The following is a 17,533-nucleotide window of genomic DNA, read 5'->3' on the forward strand; positions in this document are numbered from 1 at the left end:
GATGCAATTACCTTAATAAACACAGGTCCCTTGCACGGTCAGTTCACAGTCACTGTCTATGAATATGAAAGAATCTTAGAAAAATTAGACCTGAACAGGAAATTGCCTTTTCTAAAATAGTACCATAACTGTCAAAACTGACTCTTCAAAAGAGCCACCTTTGGGGTACAATAAGAATGCAGTCATGAAGACCTACTAGGCAGCACTCTGAACCCTAAATATACAACAAAAGTACACTTAAAGCCACCAAAATTGATCCAGCTCTTGGGCGACTGCGCTTGCCAGCCTCAGCTGGTCTTCTGTTGGCTACTACCCTTTCCCTGTTGGAATATTTTTTCCCTACTCATCAAGTCAGTCTTCAAGTCTTTGCCCATACCCTACCCACATCTCAGTCCCATGACAATCTGGTTCCTGGCTTCACACAACAAAGAGATGCCTAACATACAAGTTCCCTCTAATTTCCTCCCTCTGTCTACCTACATCCTCACACTCACCTATTCCTAGTTCCCCTTTCTGTTTCAAATGAAGAGGCACCAACAAACATATGTATCCGCACCATTCTTTACAAGATAATATTTTAAATCCATTTTCTTATTAAAGATTTATCCCTAAGCTCTCTCCTGTCCCCACAATCACCCTCACCAATAAAATTCTTTTCATCAGCCTCCTCCATCTAATCATATGTTCAATTTTAAAACACAAAAAGCATCCTTGGTTCTTTACCACTGAATTCTTAAACAGGAAATCTGTAACTGCCAACTGTTCTTTCTTTACCTTTCATTTGCTATTTAATCCAGTGTAGCAACAGCACCGGAAATACCACGGATCACCAAAGCCATACTAATGACAAGGACCTTTTGTCAGATTCCACCAGCCACCTGTACTTCAATGACGCTCTTTTCTCTACCTGGACAAATTCCCATTTAAATCTTCTGGCAAGTGGACCCAACACAACGCAGTTGAGTGACTGCAGCCCTGGGACACGCTCATCCTTCCTCCAACCCCCTCCCCATTCCAGTGGAGGTCAATTCCACACATCACTCGAGCGGGCATCAACCTTCCCCTTCTCATCTCCTCTAGCTCGACTCCTACATCCAGGCTTTCAGGCTTCTCTACAAACCCTCCTCAGCTCATTCCCTGCCATTTCTAGAAGTGATGCTAAGCAATAGGCACACTTTTCTTCCATGCTTTTTGCTTGGGTTTCCCTCATCATGTCCTTCCCTCTGCCTGAAATACACATCCTGCTGCACCTGAATAGATGATGTCTACTAACTTCTGCGAACTCTATTCAGCAGAGGGTCCACTCTGCCCTCAGTGGGCTGAGCTCATCACTGCCAATGTCTGCACCTGTAACCTTCCATTCAGAGGACCAAGGGTGTTCCCATCACACAGTACGGGAAACAAGTCACAGTGGTCCTATTTATTGTTCTGAAGACTCTCTCAAAGACCACTTTCAGTTTTGCACTGATACTCAGATTTTTTCAGAAAAGAGTTGCTTTAGAAGTCTTTAAGGTTCAGACTTCCTCTGACTCACCGTTTGAGTGCAGATACTTTTTTAGGAGATTTCTTTTTCAGTTTGGGCAGGGATCTATCTTGTTCAAAGCCTTCGTTGTCTAGGAGCTGCCTCATGGCGATGTTGGCAAGCTGCTCCATTAACTTGAATGTCTCGTTGATGTTGAGAAACACGGAGAAGAAATGTTCACTGGACCGTGTGCTCACCTTGATCACATCGGGCAGAAGCAGCGCGCCGTTTTTCTCCAGCTGAGTAATGTCCACCCACCGGATGACCAGCTTGGCTGAGCACAGGCAGCAAGGATGGGTCAATTCCTGCTTCTTAAAAATCCTATCCAGACAGTGCAAGCTCAAACTCCCCTGCCCCTCGCCCAGTGTTGAACTTCTAAACCCACATGATGACCTTTGTGTAAGTTTTAAGAGACAAATTTGGACCACATAACATTTCAAGTTCAGAATGACTACAAATTTAAGTCTGTGCATACCAAATTAATTATACCTCTAGTGAATCCTTATTATATATTGGTCAATTGCTTTACAAAAATTGAACTAAAAATCATTGGATTTACTAGTCAAAAACCATGTAACCATACACAATGGTTCTTGATATTTCAATGCGGTTTATGAGTTCAGAGCAAACATCAAAAGACCTTCCCAAAGCTTCCCTCTGAAATTCTCACAGGCTTACCTTCCCTTCCCATCAGAAATGAATAAAAGCACAGGTGATTAATACTGAGATACATCCACCCCTGCCGGGGAACCTTCCCCTTCCAGTAGCTGCAAGAGTAATAGTTGACAAGCTTCTCTTCCTCAGGCATCCCAAACAGTCGATGGAATTTCACAATGGCTTCTTTGAATTTATCCGTGTCATCATCTTCCTTTACATCATTAATTTTGTTATACTCTGCAATGATGCCCTAGTCAGGGACAGAACACAAAGCACACAACTGATATTAATAGGAGTAGAGGGGTCAACGATGTGAGTGTGCTAAGCTGTCACCTGCAGTGCTTACAATCTAAATGGGTGCCAGTTCAAGCCTTGACTGCTTCATTTCCAATCTTGCTTCCTGCTAATGTGCCTGGGAAAACAGTGGAAGATGCCACAAGTGCTTAGCCTGCTGCTGTCCACATGGGAGACCCAGAAGAATCTCCTGGCTGGCTCCAGGCTTCAGCCTTGTCCAAGCCTGGCAATTGTGGCCATCTGGGGAGAAAGCTAGCAAATGGAAGATCTTTCTTTCTCCCTCTGTCTTTGTAATTCTGACTAAATAAATAAATAAATCTTAATTGCAGTGTCAAGCACCACCTAAATAAAATACATAAATAAATAGATAAATAAAATAAAGAAATTAACAAATCTTAACCCCTGTGGCAAACACCCACTCCAGAATTCCTCTTTCGATCACAGTCATCAAAGCTCAGCTCATCTTCATTTTCTCGGATCTCAACCTGGCACTAGACAAACATGAGCTGTGAAGTGTGAACAGCTGGGGTCAGGTATCACAGCCTTGCTGTGCATCGGTGTTTCCTACAGTAGCCTCTCAAATTTTTCTGCACAAGACCAAGTCCTCCATTCCTCAAGGATCATGAACACTAACAAACTCTAAGTCTGGTTTCATTGCCACCTCTTTCTGAACAATCTCTCAAGTACGATTCTCTTTCTCCACATTGTCTTGAAGATTATTTCTGCATTATGTATTGAAATTGTCTAAATTTTATGTGCAGTCTCCCCCAACCACTGGTTCAAGCCCCTAAAAGGCACAAAGGCTGTGGCTGGCCCAGGTTGATGTCAGGACCTTGGAACTCCATGTGGGCTTTCCACATGGCTTCAGGACTCTAAGCACTTGGGTCATATTTCGCTACTTGTCCAGGAGCATTAGCAGTAAACTGTAGAGCAGCTGGAACTCAATTTGTGTGGGATTCCAGAACTGGTGGTGGCAGCTTAAGGCACTAAGCCTCAATGTTAGCCCTTTATATTCTCTTTATATGGGAAGCAGTTTATGAGTTGTTAAGACAGTATCTTGAATACTTTTCATCATCAGGATCTTGCCTCTAGTAGGTAGTCAAGATACTGTTAAGTATATGTCATTTTTCCAGATTGCAAGGTATCTTAAAGGCCCTATCTAAGTCTTCTTATTCAGGGTTGCAGATTTCTAAATTAAAATTATATCAGAGACAGAAATTCTGCAGAAGTTAAGTACCAAGCTGTGGGCTCCTGTTCCGTTGTTCTACAGGGTGTCACTGTGGCCAGTGTGAGAAGTAACAATATATTTCCCTGGGAGAATATATAAACTAAAGTGGTTTCCCTCTAAGTGATGCCACTCCTCTGTCAGAACAGAGATGCTGTGCTTGGAGGAGGGAAGATGAGTTTTGGAGCTGGGCAGCTCCCCGCAGAAGCAGGCTTTGCTCCAGTGCTACAGCAGGGAATTCAGACAATCAGAAGGCAGTGTGAGGGGCGTTAGGCATGTGGGTGGGTAGAAGTCAGCTCAGAAGTCAGGAAAGAGGGACCAGAAACATCTCCCAGGTGGCAAATACACCTGCGACTTCTGCTACAGATCAAAGCTGCCACTGTCTTTGGAGAGGAATCACAATACATGAAGGAATAGAAGGAATCAGTGAATGTGTACAGAAGCACACAAATGAGAAATATTAATAGGAAGCAGCTGGGTTCTCAGGCAATTTCAATGGCCAACCAAGTAAGAAGCGAGGAGCCCGGAGACCCTGCTCTTCTCCTGACCCCTGTAGCAGGGGTCTTACCTTAAGTCAAATACAGAGACCAGTAGAAGGGGAAGTTGTGACACAAAGCAAGCACCATTCACATGCTTTGAGTGGAAAAAGAGTAAATCCTGGCTACGCTACGTAAACATCTGCTAAACACCATAGGTGCAGAAAAACTTTTAAAAGCCTTTAAAAAGAAAATGGTTTTGAGGATGAAAGAGTTTCTAAGCACTCAGAGCTGAGAAGCATCAGTCTGGGGTTAATCTGCAAGGGTTAGGATGAGGCCCCCACTAACTTCATCCAGAGGGATAACGGTTCCCTATCCAGAAATTCCCACCTGTAAGACAGGGTCCAGGATGCAGAACCTTTTCTTGGTTTGCTGCAATTTTGCTAATCTTCCAGCCAAGTGCACTGGATGAGAGAACAAAGGGACAGAACATTCCCTCCTTAGGATTCCACAGAGTCTACTGAATTTAAAATGGATGTGGGCCTAGGCAACAGCTCCTCATAACTGGGAAATCCACAGCATTGAATTAAGTGGGATGTTTAATATAAATGTAAATGCGTAAAAAGGCATTGGCAGGTAATTTACAAATGAGTGAAAATTAGCAAAGTAAAAAGATTCAATAATATAATCAAATGCAGAAAATCAAAATATTGAGACAAGAACTTTTAACTGTTATATTTGATAAAAGATTTAAATAACTCTCATGCTTGAAGTTGAAGCAAGCAACAGTCTAATCACAAAGGAATTCAACGGGCCAGTAATAATGTGGGGTATTCAGTTAGGCACTGTCTATGAGAACAGCACTACATACGGGTACGGATTCAAGTTTCAGCTGCTCCACTTTCAATCCAGTTCCTGCTGTTGTGCCTGGAGAAGCAGTGGAGGATGGCCCAGGCACCTGGGCCTCAACCACCCATGTGGGAAAGCATGATGGAGTCGCAGGCTGCTAGCCTTGGCCCATGCTGCAAGCTACTGCAGCTATCTGAGGAGTGAACCAGGAGATGGAAGATCTTATTCTCCCTCTCTTATTATATGTCTGCCTTTCAAATGAATAAATATTTAAAAAAAGAATTCAAGTATATTGCCAATTTCTACCATGAATCTATTAAAAATGTTTTTAACTATTGAACCCGTGCACCTACATCCACATCAAAGGGGGAGAGCAACCTGTAGGAAAAGTTATATGAACAAAAATATGTTAACTATTTTTTGTACCTGCCCTTTACAGTCCTGAAAGCAAAGTTGATTTCTAGAAAGAGAGGAATGGTCAGTTCAGTTATGGTATATTCACTTATGAAAATAAGAATGAAAGGGCATATAACATACAGTAAATATTAGTCAAGGACTAAACAGTACAAAATTGACTGTTATTACGATAAACATGCATATTTGAAGTCTAGAAAGAAATAGACAAAATATGATTTACGGTGTTTGGATTATGGTGCCTTTGTAGTAAATTATTCCATCTATAATTTATAAAAGTTAATTAGATCTCAAAACAAGTCTGTTGGTCCTCCTTAATTATTGGACACTCTGTGACAAGGTTTAAGCCATTCATTTGCACATGAATGGCATTCTTTCACGCATAATTGCATTAATAGCAATTCCCTCCTCATAATTAGTTTCAAGGGAATTAAATCTGACATTTTTAGTATAATACAAATAGTGAGAAGCACTGCGACTTAACACACTGGTGCTTCGTTTCCATCTTATTTCTCCTGCAGTCTGTCACTTTTAACTTTGTGGGTTCGTCACAGAGCTCTTTATTTGTGCCCATTTCCCAAAGATGAGAACATGTGGGCGAGGAGCTGGAAGAGCCCCCCACTGCAAGGGAGGCCCCTGGCCGCCATGACTTCCCCGGCCACCGCCCCCTTTCTCCAGGCCCTTCACCCTTGAGCACAGTAGGAACCCGCAGACCCTCTTTGCTCCAGGAACTCAGATAAGTGACTCACAAAATAAGGATGCAGTCAAATTTGGTTGAATCAAGGAAACAAATCTCCATTTGTCAAGGATATATTTTATTTTGAAGCTGCCACCTTTTCCCAGGAGATGATCCAAAGAGAGCTTATCCCCAGGCTAGCTCTTTCCAGTGTCTTCAGTCCCCACCCCTACCATTGAGCCAAAGTAGAAACTAAAGTCACACTCCTGAAACAATGACAACATGCTGGTTTTGAAGGGAAGAGGAGGGAGAATTGAGGCTGGTATTAATGCATGCACTCTTGAACTGCTCAACCGTCTTCATTTTATCTCCAGCAACTTGAGGTAGGCATTACACCTGTACCTCATACTGGCATGCCTGGGATCAAGTCCTGGCCTTGCTCCCAAGTTCAGCTTCCCCTAACGCACCCCTGGAAAGCAGCAGGTGCTGGCTTTGGCAGCTGCATCCCTGCCACCCGTGTAGGAGACACAGAGCTCCCGGCTCCTGGCTTCCACCATGTCCCAGCCTTGGCCATGGCAGGTATTTAGGGAGCAAACCAGTGTACAGGAGCTATCTCCATCCACTACTCTGTCTCTCAGATAGATAGTTAACGCTAGGATGGAGAAAATCTCTAAAACTGAAAGCAAACAGATGGGAGGGGGAAGGTAAAGGAGGAGCCTGGGACATCTTGTTCCATTGCAAGTAAGGGAATGCTCTAAATAAATAAGTGGGCCGAGCATGGTAGCCTAGTGGCTAAAGTCCTCGCCTTGAACAGGCTGGGATCCCACATGGGTGCTGGTTCCAGTCCCAGCAGCTCCACTTCCCATCCAGCTCCCTGTCTGTGGCCTGGGAAAGCAATCAAGGATGGCCCAAAGTCTTGGGATTCTGCACCCACATAGGAGACCTGGAAGAGGCTCCAGGCTCAGCTCAGCTCCAGCCATTGCGGTCACTTGGGGAGTGAATCATCAAATGGAAGACCTTTCTTGCTCTCTCTCCTTCTCTCTGTACATCTGACTTCCCAATAAAAATAAATAAATCTTTAAAAAATTTTTAAAATAAGAAAATATTCATGTACAAGTACAAAGGTAGCAATTTGTAGAACATTAGGGTGTGGGAGATCACCCCTGGATCCCTGCCTGCTCCCTGATGGGTGTGGCCCACAGCTTACCTGCCCATGATACGAGGCACAGCTTCCAGCCATATGTGCGGAAGCTGACTTGTGACATGACTGCAGGGGCTAAAGGGATAGACGTACCCTTCCAGCCAATGACAGTATCTTTGTTGGGTGGGAGGATTGTCAGGGCCCGCCCCTTTTCCTAGTCTATACAAATTGTACTGGCTTTACAATAAATGGACATCCCCCAACAGTCTGTCCCCAGTGGTTTTTACAGCCAAACAACATTCTAATCCCGGCAGCTCCACTTCCCATCCAGCTCCCTGCTTGTGCCCTGGGAAAGCAGTCGAGGATGGCCCAATGCCTTGGGATCCTGCACCCATGTGGGAGACCTGGAAGAAGTTCCTGTTTCCTGGCTCCAGATCGATTGGCACAGCACCAGCCGTTGCACTCACTTGGGGAGTGAATCATCAGATGGAAGATCTTCCTCTCTGTCTCTCCTCCCCTCTGTATAACTGACTTTGAAATAAAAACAAATAAATCTTTAAAAAAAAAATAAATAAATCAAGGAATTTAAATAGCAGTAGATACTTGTGTGGGCTTAAGATGTTTTCCCACAAAAAAAAAAAAAACCAAAATAAAATAACTATGTATTATCTACAAAGGTAAAGTTTTTAGTTGTGCAGTATAGAAAGTGGGCAACACCTTAAGGGAAGGTAAATATCAGGTGCCTAGAGAATGGGTACCTTGACCAGGACAAAAGATCATTTTATGTTGTATTCCTTCCAGGAACGTATAACCTGTCCCAAAGCATTTCAGACACAATTCCAAATCAGAAATGTTCCGTTAAGACAACAGAATTGTAGTGCTGGGCCAGTGTTGCACAGCAATGGGTTAAGCTGCTTCCTGTGTCACCAGTATCCCATATGAGCACTGGTTTAAGACCTGCAGCTCTACTTCCAACACAGCTCCTTGCTAGTAGCCTGGGAAGGCAGTGGGAAGATGCTGCAAAGGCTCGGGCCCTGCCATCCATGTTGGAGAACTGGGATAAAATTCCGGGTTCCTGGCTTCTGCCTGCTCCAGCCTTGATTGTTTGGAGTATTTGAGGGAGTGGACCAGCACATGGAAGACATCTCTCTCTCTCTGCCTTCCAAATAAATAAATCTCAAAATCACTAATGTGATAAAGGCAATGGAAATTTCCAGATTAAAAGAAACAAGAGATGAAACCAACTGCAATGTTAACTCAGAGTGCATCTTACATTTGCATGAAAGAAAAAACAAAGCAAACAAAACTAAACTAAAAGGCCATTCTTGGGCCAATTAGAAAAACTGGAAAATGTATCTAATATTGAAAAACTAATAATGTTAAATTAACATATGTTAAATACTGTATTTGATAACTATGCATTATTATTTAATAAAATAATCCTATTTAACAGAAAATACACACTGAAGCATTAAGGACAGAGCACACACAAGATAAAGTAAAATCAGGGTACAATGTTCACAGCAGGTGAATCTGAGTAAAGGGCACACAGGCGCGCTTCTCCTTACAGTGTTGTCTTACAGTGCTCCTCTAAGTCTGAAATGATTTCTAATAAAAAATGGTGGTTCTTGAAGCTTGCTACCTGTATCTTTCCTCTCACGAACGTGGTGATATCGTTCTCGTTTTCAAAGATGGAGAGTGTCTGCAGCAGATTCTGCTCAAGCCATTCCCAGTGCTCAGTGATCTCTCTCCTGGAACCACCTGTGCAGATTCAAACATGATAACAAACATCAGCCGTCATGCCAAAGAAGCTTTACAAATCAGGCTCATTTCCTCAAGATTCGACGGCATCAAAGAAGGCACTCGGTGCAAAAACTCTGCCTTAAATACAGTCTCTCCTCCACAGCCAGGACACACTGGACATTGAAAAACATCAGCACTTAGGGGTTGAGAATGGTGTTACCCGCAGGTCTGGCTGGGCGAGTTCACAAACACTTCGAACAGTTTCAACACACAGGGCAGCTGCATTTGTCATATTTTTTTTGTGGATTTTGGAAGGTTAACAACGTCCCTCTTCTCCTCCCTTCTAGAACTGGCACTCCACAGGGTAACATAGATGTGGTTATGATACCAGGGTTCAGTTGTTAAGCTGCAGCAGTCTGAGCTGTGGTGTGCCACCGCTACCGGAGAGATAATGAAACCGCCTCCCGTAATGGGCAACAAAATCACCCTCCTTCGCTTCAATTAGGAATGAGATGAGAAAAGGGGCGGAGGCGAGGGAACAACAGCCTGGCTCTCACAAACACCGGGGCCTTGAAATGCAACGAGATGAAGTCATCCCCACAGCCTCCAACCAAGTGGCTACAGTTTGTCAGTAATAAGACGTCACCTCACCTGGCAACCCAAGAGTTAAACAATCCCAGCCTTGTAGCTTAGCCCAGAATAGCCATGGCCTGCTTTCTGGCCACAGCTGCAAGGCATAACCGGGCTGCTATCAGGATGTGGTTACAAAAACACCAGCACAAATCCCCCATAGGATTTTTGATCATCTTGTAAGAAGAAAGATTTTTTTTACATAAACCTTTCCCTTATTATATATACATATATCTATATCTATATATATATATGCTGCAGATGTAACTCATTCCTTAGACAAAATTTTTTTTCTAATTTTGTGATTCCATCAATACATCCTTCAGCCGTCTCCTTAGATTTCCAAGTTATCTTTTAATTGATTTCCTAAAAATGTCTTTTCTCTCTTTGTCACCAGTAACTCGAGCTATCTCAGAATCTCAGTTCGGTTCCTGACAGAGAGAAAGGAGGCAGACGCTGCAGCTGCAGCCACTCTGAGAGCTGAGGTAGCAGAGTGCAAGGCTCCTGGGAAACGCGGGTCCTGGAGGGCAGCCAGATCCACTGACTGAGGAAAGGCAACCCCAATTCAACCTTAAAAACCAAGACTGCCTACGAAGGAGGCATCTTTGCAGGCTCAAAAGCAGATTTCTTAGTGGCAAGCAGCCCTGTGAATGCACCAGTGGACAGATGGTGCCTCTTCACAGGCATTTTTCATTGCTCGCTGATTCAGTGCCATGATCAAAGCCATGGAAATGACACAGGTGTCTGAATTATAATGTCTGGCAAGACCCGGGAAGTCAGGACACCAGGGTGTCTCTGACCTTCTGCTACTAGCAAGCTGGATAGCTTTAGTCAGTCTGCTTTACTTTTGACTCAAATAACTTTTAAAAGTATTTGAGAGACAGAGATAAAGCAGGAGAGCAAAAGAGTGCTGCCACCTGCTGGTTCACTACCAAGATGTCCACAATGGCCAAGTAGCCAAACCCAGGAACTGGGAACTTAATCCAGGAATTCACTATGTGTGCCAGGAACCAAAGTCCTCAAGCCATTACTACTACCTGCTGGGGTGCGTTAGCAGGTAACTGGAATCAGAAGCCAGAGCTGAGACTTGAACCCAGGCACTCGGGCATGAGACACTGTGGTCTCAACCACTAGACCAAACGCTTACTCTTGATTCAAATCCTTCACATGTAAAACAGAAACAAACAGACCAAACCAATCCAAGACAAAAAAAAAAAAATTAACCCATCTCAGATTAACATGTAAATCATGAGGGACAATTATATACAAACATACTTTGGAAAACAAAGTATTTTTGAAATAGCAAAGTACTCTTTAGAATATTTAGGAAACGAGTCATGTCATTTTGAGGCATTCACCAGAGAGCTTTAAAATTTTCCAATCTTAAAAGAAGCAAAACAACAAAAACTTAAACAAAACAAAATAAACAAAAAAAAACCCTTTCAGTCCTAACTGGAACATATTCTAAAACTCCAGAGCCCTCCCTTGTGTGCACAAACGGTTCAGCGCCATCACTACCTATGAGATGCCGCCGACGCAGACAAAACCCTGCTCAGGGTCAATGCCAGCCAAGCGCCTTCTGCCCGCTGTTGCACCTGTACTTGTTGGCACAGTCAGATGCACTGCACCTTAGGACAGGGCACTCCTGGGGACCCACAGCATGGCTACGCTTCTACAGAGGCACTGGGCATAATGTTTCCCATCTGGCTCTACTGAGGCTGATCAGAGGGGGCTGGCTCTCCACTGTATTTCGTCATGCCCTAGCCCCTGCCAGACAATCACAGCAAGTACTTCACTTTTGCATTTTCTGTTACCCTGATCAGAGAATACACCACAAGAGCTTGAATGTTCTGTCTAGAAACCCATCAGCTATCAGATATGAGGCAGAATTTACTCAGCGTCGCATATGCTGCCTTACAAGCTTTTGTACATCACTGCCCAGTAGTTGAGACAGGGTATGTATGCATGCATGACTGATTGAACAAGCATTTGCTTGCACCACAAGCCTTCACTGGCACCATGTCAAGCTCACCTGCATGTGTGCTGTTCCACACTCCACCTTCAAGTGTAGTCACCCGAGTACTTTTATTTTGAAGTTCAAGCCCATTATCATCTGTTTCCCCTCCTATTGCCCTCCTGCTAACTCAGGATCTCACGTTCTCCCCATCTCTATTGCCCATCCTTCCCATAATCCCCACTGTCCATCACCACCCAGAGCCATGTTCATCACAGGATCTTTTGTCTATAATTCACTGCTGGAGATTACACACAAATTTATTTGCTTTTGCCACCTCTCCTTTCGGTGCTCATACTGTTTATGGCCCGTCTTGCAGCCCTCTCCCTTTTCAGCATCACATAAAAGGGCTAGCCTTCTAGGTTTGTCACCAGTCACGACACACTCCCACATGGAGCGAAAATGCCAGGACTATACAACCCCAGTATCTTTAGCTTTTTTGGAAGACTCCTCAACCTGCTTCTGGACTACCAAAAAGGACTCAAGGTCTCATCTGTTTCCGTGTATGTCTAAGAATAACAGTCCAAAAATTCAAGGAGACTGGATTTCACAAAAGGACCAACTTTGGGCGCCATTAAAAAATCATCACCACATTCGATTTGAGAAATAAAGCAAAGGACTAATGCTATTGGCTAACAGTAGCTTCAGGAACTGAGCTATGGATTCCCATTAAACCCCAATAATTACTTTCCAGGGAAAATTACGTAGAAGTCACTTTCATCCTGACCTTTATTTGACACATGCACCATCTTCTCTGAACACATTCTTAAATGCAACACTGAACCACTGAGTACAGGTGTTCAGGCTCCAACAAGCTATAAACCCCAAGGAGGAGGAACCCTAAAAGGCACAATGAGCTCATTCCCATGACAGACAATGCAAGCCCTACAGATGCGAATCCTGTAAACTATACTTACAGAAGAATATGGCTGCTTATATCCACTTATCACCCAAGATCAAACAAAAGGCCCCAGTTACCTCAAGAGGTAACACAGTAAATGTCCCTTAAACCATCTGGGAACGACTGTTACTTCTCACAGACAACTAGTCTTCAGGAACAAGATCTCACAGGAAACACATTTGGATTCTAAATGTTCCTTATAAAACGCTCTCTCCTTTCTCTAGTGAACAAGTACCAGCAACACAGTAATTGAGGTCCTGGAACTTTCTGTACCGGTGCCATTGTTTGAAGTGAAATAACATGGAACACTTTCTTTTGATTCTGAAAAGTGACTCCTATCCACTCAGCAGTTGGGGCAAAGCACGTTAGAGATCAGAGGAGATGGAAGGTGCTGACAGCTGATTTTCTGGAAGGCCCTATTTACAGAGATACAGCAGGAAAAAACATGCCAACCAAACATATAATCTGCTGAAACATCAAGAAAGTTGGTGTTGGGTATGAGAATCCACCCAGAGTTCAACTTAAAGCATTCTCCTGCAGTGAGAGCGAGAGCAGCAACACTCAACAGACCGATTATACAGATGTTCATTTTTGGAAAGTAAGAATCTTAATCATTCCGAGCTTTTGGAAGCCTGCCTGCATGATCCATGCCTGCAAAGGCCTTCAGATAGTCCAAGGAAACTGTGCACTGTGGAGACCTATCCACAGATTTCAAAAAATCATTATATTGAACTTTTTTTTCCATCAATCATCTGATGTCTCTTTGTATGTTTGGTCAAATTTTAAATACCATCTATGTATTAAGAAAAAAATGTGTAATTCTTAATTAGTGTAAAAAATGTGTCTTAGCAAGTGTGAAGTCTATGTGAGAGAAAAAGAAAAAAAATGCACTAAAACTCTGAGTGAAGAGCCAAGCTCTAAAGGCCACCTGATGAGCATTCATAGATTATTTCTTTTGTGACACACGGCTAATATTGAACTCTGGTCTGACACTGCAGCATTCACTTCAACACTTGCATTCAGAATGACTATGAGCGTATATTTCCTCCAATCCCGAGAGGGATGCATTTACATGTACCTACAACAGGAAGAAGCACTGATGACACTAAACCTCCAAGAGCTTAAACAGTAATCAACCTACTATCTTCATTCCCAAACAGGCTGTATACCGAGCTGATCCAGTCATCGAAGGAACTGCACTTGAGGATATTCAACTAAAGGCACCAAGGGAAGAAAAACATTATTTATATTATGGTCTTATTTGAATACAACCAGCGCCACAAACATCACAATTTTAGAGTTTAAATAGCAAATGGAGGCAAAAGCAATACCAAACACACAATATCATTTACATGCTCACAAAACCATCACTGTACTCCCTACATAATGGAAAAATCACAAACTTGGATTTTGAGAGAGAGAAAGCAAATCCCGTAATTGGAAGCGTTTTCAGAAACCAAGGAACTTCTCCAGGGATGTACAAGCGGTACTCTCTCAGCAGCACTTGGGATCTTTTGCTTATTTTTGATAATAGTGATTCCGATCAGCGTAAGATGTTTCGCTGAAGTTTGGGTTTGCCTATCTGTGATCGCTAGGGATATTCAGCATTTTTTCCCCCTTATTTGTGCAGTTATTCTTTCAAGGAATGACTATTAAAGTCATCTGTCCATTTTTAAATTGGATTATTTTGCTTCTTCTTGTTGGGGATGTTTGTTTGAGTGACTTACATATTCTGGTTATTAATCTCATGTCAGATGAATAGCTGTGCATGTTCTCCCACTGATGGCTTTCTTTGTTCTGCAGAAGTTCCAGAGTTTGATATAACTCCATTTGCCTATTTTTGCTTTTGCTACCAATACTTTAAGGATCTTACCCGCCTCCATTCTCCGCAAAACATAATTATTGCATATGCTTTTGATTTGAAGTGTTTCCCCTATATGTTTTCCTCCGACAGTGTCATGGGTTACAGTGAGGCCTTTGCTCCATTTTCAGCTGAGTTTTCTGTGTGCTAGAAGGTGGAGAGGTGGTCAAATGGAGCTTCATTCTTCTGCATATAAAGATCCACACTGCCTTTATTGCGTGGAGGGATGCTGTTTTTACCCAAATTGGCTAAAGCCTTTTACCACGAAGGTGATGTTGAATTTTAGCAAACACCTTTTCTGTATCTATTTAAATGATCACATAGTATTTGTTCTTCATTATGCTGATGTGATATATTACATGTATATGTACAAGCTGAACCAATCTAGTATCCTTTGGATAAGTCCTATCTGAATATTATAGAATATTGTTTTTGATGTGCTATCAGATTCAGTTCTTTGTTGGGAATTTTTGTAACAGTGCATCAGAAATATTTGTAGCCTTTTTCCTGTGTATTTTCCTGGTTTTTAGAGTCAAGATAAAACTGAACTCCTAGAAAGGGACTTGCAGAGTTTCTTATTTTTCAATTTTTGTAAATAGTTTTAGAAAAACTCAAAGTCAGCTGTTCTTTAAATATTTTGTAGAATTCAGCAGTGAAGTTGTCCTGAGTTTTCTTTTGGGAAAATTTTTACTACTGAGTCAATCATTGCTTGTTACTGCTTTGTTGTTTCCAGTATCTTCATGGTTCAATTTAGGTGGGATAGATGTATCCAGAATGTATCCAGTTCTTCCAGGTTTTCCAATTCATTGGTGTAGTTCTTTATAATAGTCAGTGATCCTCTAGTTTTCTGTGATATTAGTTCTAACATTTCCTTTTCCATCTGTGCTTTTTTTTTAAAAAAAAGATTGTTATTAGAAAGGCAGATTAGATTTACAGAGAGAAGGAGAGACAAAGAGTAAGCTCTTCCATCCACTGGTTCACTTCCCAAAAGGTGACAACAGTAGAGCCGAGCCCATCTGAAGCCAGGAGACAAAGAGCCAGGAGCTTCCTCTGGGTCTCCCACGCAGGTGCAGAGTCCCAAGACTTTGGACAATCCTCTACTGCTTTTTTCTCTACTGCAGGGAACAGAATGGGAAGTGCGGCAGTCAGTACACTAACCAGCGCCTATACAGCATCCCTGCACTTGCATGGTGACAATCTAGCCATTGAGCCATATTGGGCCCTCCTTGCTAAATGTTTGTTGATTTTATTCACCTTTACAAAGAATTCAACTCTTTCTTTTACAACTTTTAAATTGCTAATCATTTCTTCCAATGGTAATCCTTCTTTTGGCCCATTAATTTTGGGGTTTATTCTGTACAAATTCACATGTCTGTAGCAGTGTTATTCTTATGCATGCTTTCTTCATGGTAGTTGTCATCTGCCGGCTTCCATATGGAAGACTAAAGCATTTCTTAGCAAGATAGACTAGTGGTGATCAATTCTCAGCTTGTCTGGGTAAGACTCAGTAAGTTTTGCTGCACAGAATTTTCTTGATTTGCAACTTGGGTCTTCAAAATAGGTTTTCAATTACTTAATCCCCTCTTTTTTGTTTCTGGGACTTCTTCAACACAAATATTTGCTGCTTCATGGTATACCCTACATATCATAGGATTTCTTTGTTTATTTCAATTATTTTTCATTTTCCTCTTTCTGTGATGGTTTATATAAGAAACCCATGGTCAAGCCTTGATATTCTAGCTTCTACTTGGTCAGGCTGGTTACACTGCAGATTTCGATTTTGGGTTTGTGCTTTTTATTTTTATTTTTTATTTCACTGGTTGAATTCTTTAGCTTCCAAGACTTCTGCTCCGTTCTTTTCTTCTACTCCTTTGTGGAATTTCTCGCTCAGATCATGAGCTGTTCTCATTTCCTGAAATGCCCAAATGCATCCTCCTGCAGTTTACTGAGTTTCATTAGGATCATTAGTCTGGGTTTTCCCCCAGTATCTCATAATTTTCTTTATACAGAGATGTGTTTCTGAAGAACTATTATGTCTTTTGGAGGTTTCATACTTCCTGTTCTTTCATTTTTCTCATGTCCCTACACCTAGTCTGCATGGCTAATTTAACAGTTACTTCTAATTTCTTTAAAACTCTGTTTTATTTGAAAGGCAGATAAGAAAACTGAAGCATCACATTTCTGTGAAATCAAATCCATGTCATTCTCACCCCAAAACATATACTCTTACCAATTCCTAACATATTTTATAGAAGTGTACTGGTATGAATAGCGGGGTAGTACAAGCAGAAGTTGATTACATGTGGTAAATGAGCCTGATTATTAGGGAAACAATATTGCATTAATGTCTCAGACCACAACATTGATGTCAATAAAAGTACTCCTTATTTTGCAGCTGGCACCATACTGTAATAGGTGAAGGCTCTGCCAATAGTGTGGCATCCCAGATGGGCACTGGTTTGAGTACCTTCTGCTCTACTTCGAATCCAGCTCTCTGATAATACACCTGGGGAAGCAGCAGAAGATGGCCCATGTCCTTTAGCCCCTGCACTCACATGGGAGACTAGGAATAAACTCGGTCCCAGCTCCTTACTTTGAACTGGCCCAACTCTGGCTATGGTGGCCCTCTGGGGAGTGAACCAGTAGATGGAAAATCTGTCTCTCTTGGTCTCTTTATATCTGCCTTTCAAACAAACATAAATAAATCTTAAAATAAAAAAGAACCATGTATACCTAGTTTTAAATCTCTATAATGAAACTATCCTCTTCATGCTTTAGATTTCTCATTTATAATATGTGAGTATAAGCATCATATTGGTTTGGCTGAATAGTATGCAAAATAATCTGGCAAGTCCTAAGTGTAGGCTTGAAACACTGCATACTTTGGCTATTACCTTCACAATCGCACAAAGACTTCATCTTTAAGTGTGATTTGAAATATACCAGAATAGCATGCATAAGTAGAATTCTCATTGGTCCTGCATCTTGACATTTGGATTCTAAAATATGCATACTCATATCATTGAACTAAGACATACCCAGAACAATCACTGTGTAACTATTATAAGCTTCTTATATAACACTGTTTAGATTCTCTTACAGGTCATAACAATGTGTGCAGGGCTTTAAA

At 42.1% G+C, this 17,533-nt stretch overlaps 1 protein-coding gene across 3 annotated transcripts in view; it reads right to left on the bottom strand.

The window, feature by feature from the left end:
* Positions 1–17,533, bottom strand: part of TBC1D9 (TBC1 domain family member 9) — a 119,892-nt gene that overhangs the window by 43,781 nt on the left and 58,578 nt on the right. For 2 of the 3 annotated variants that reach the window (XM_040967411.1, XM_040967409.1), the window contains exons 3-5: positions 8,897–9,015; positions 2,201–2,429; positions 1,535–1,796 (exon numbers count right to left, since the gene is read on the bottom strand). In XM_040967411.1, the coding sequence (XP_040823345.1) occupies positions 1,535–1,796; positions 2,201–2,429; positions 8,897–9,015 (610 nt within the window). The remainder of the gene's footprint in view (positions 1–1,534; positions 1,797–2,200; positions 2,430–8,896; positions 9,016–17,533) is intronic. The other variant, XM_040967410.1, reaches the window with a different exon arrangement.

The sequence above is a fragment of the Ochotona curzoniae genome, unplaced genomic scaffold, assembly GCF_017591425.1.
Source record: "Ochotona curzoniae isolate NIBS_2020 unplaced genomic scaffold, NIBS_Ocur_1.0 scaffold_4506, whole genome shotgun sequence".
Taxonomy (NCBI): domain Eukaryota; kingdom Metazoa; phylum Chordata; class Mammalia; order Lagomorpha; family Ochotonidae; genus Ochotona; species Ochotona curzoniae.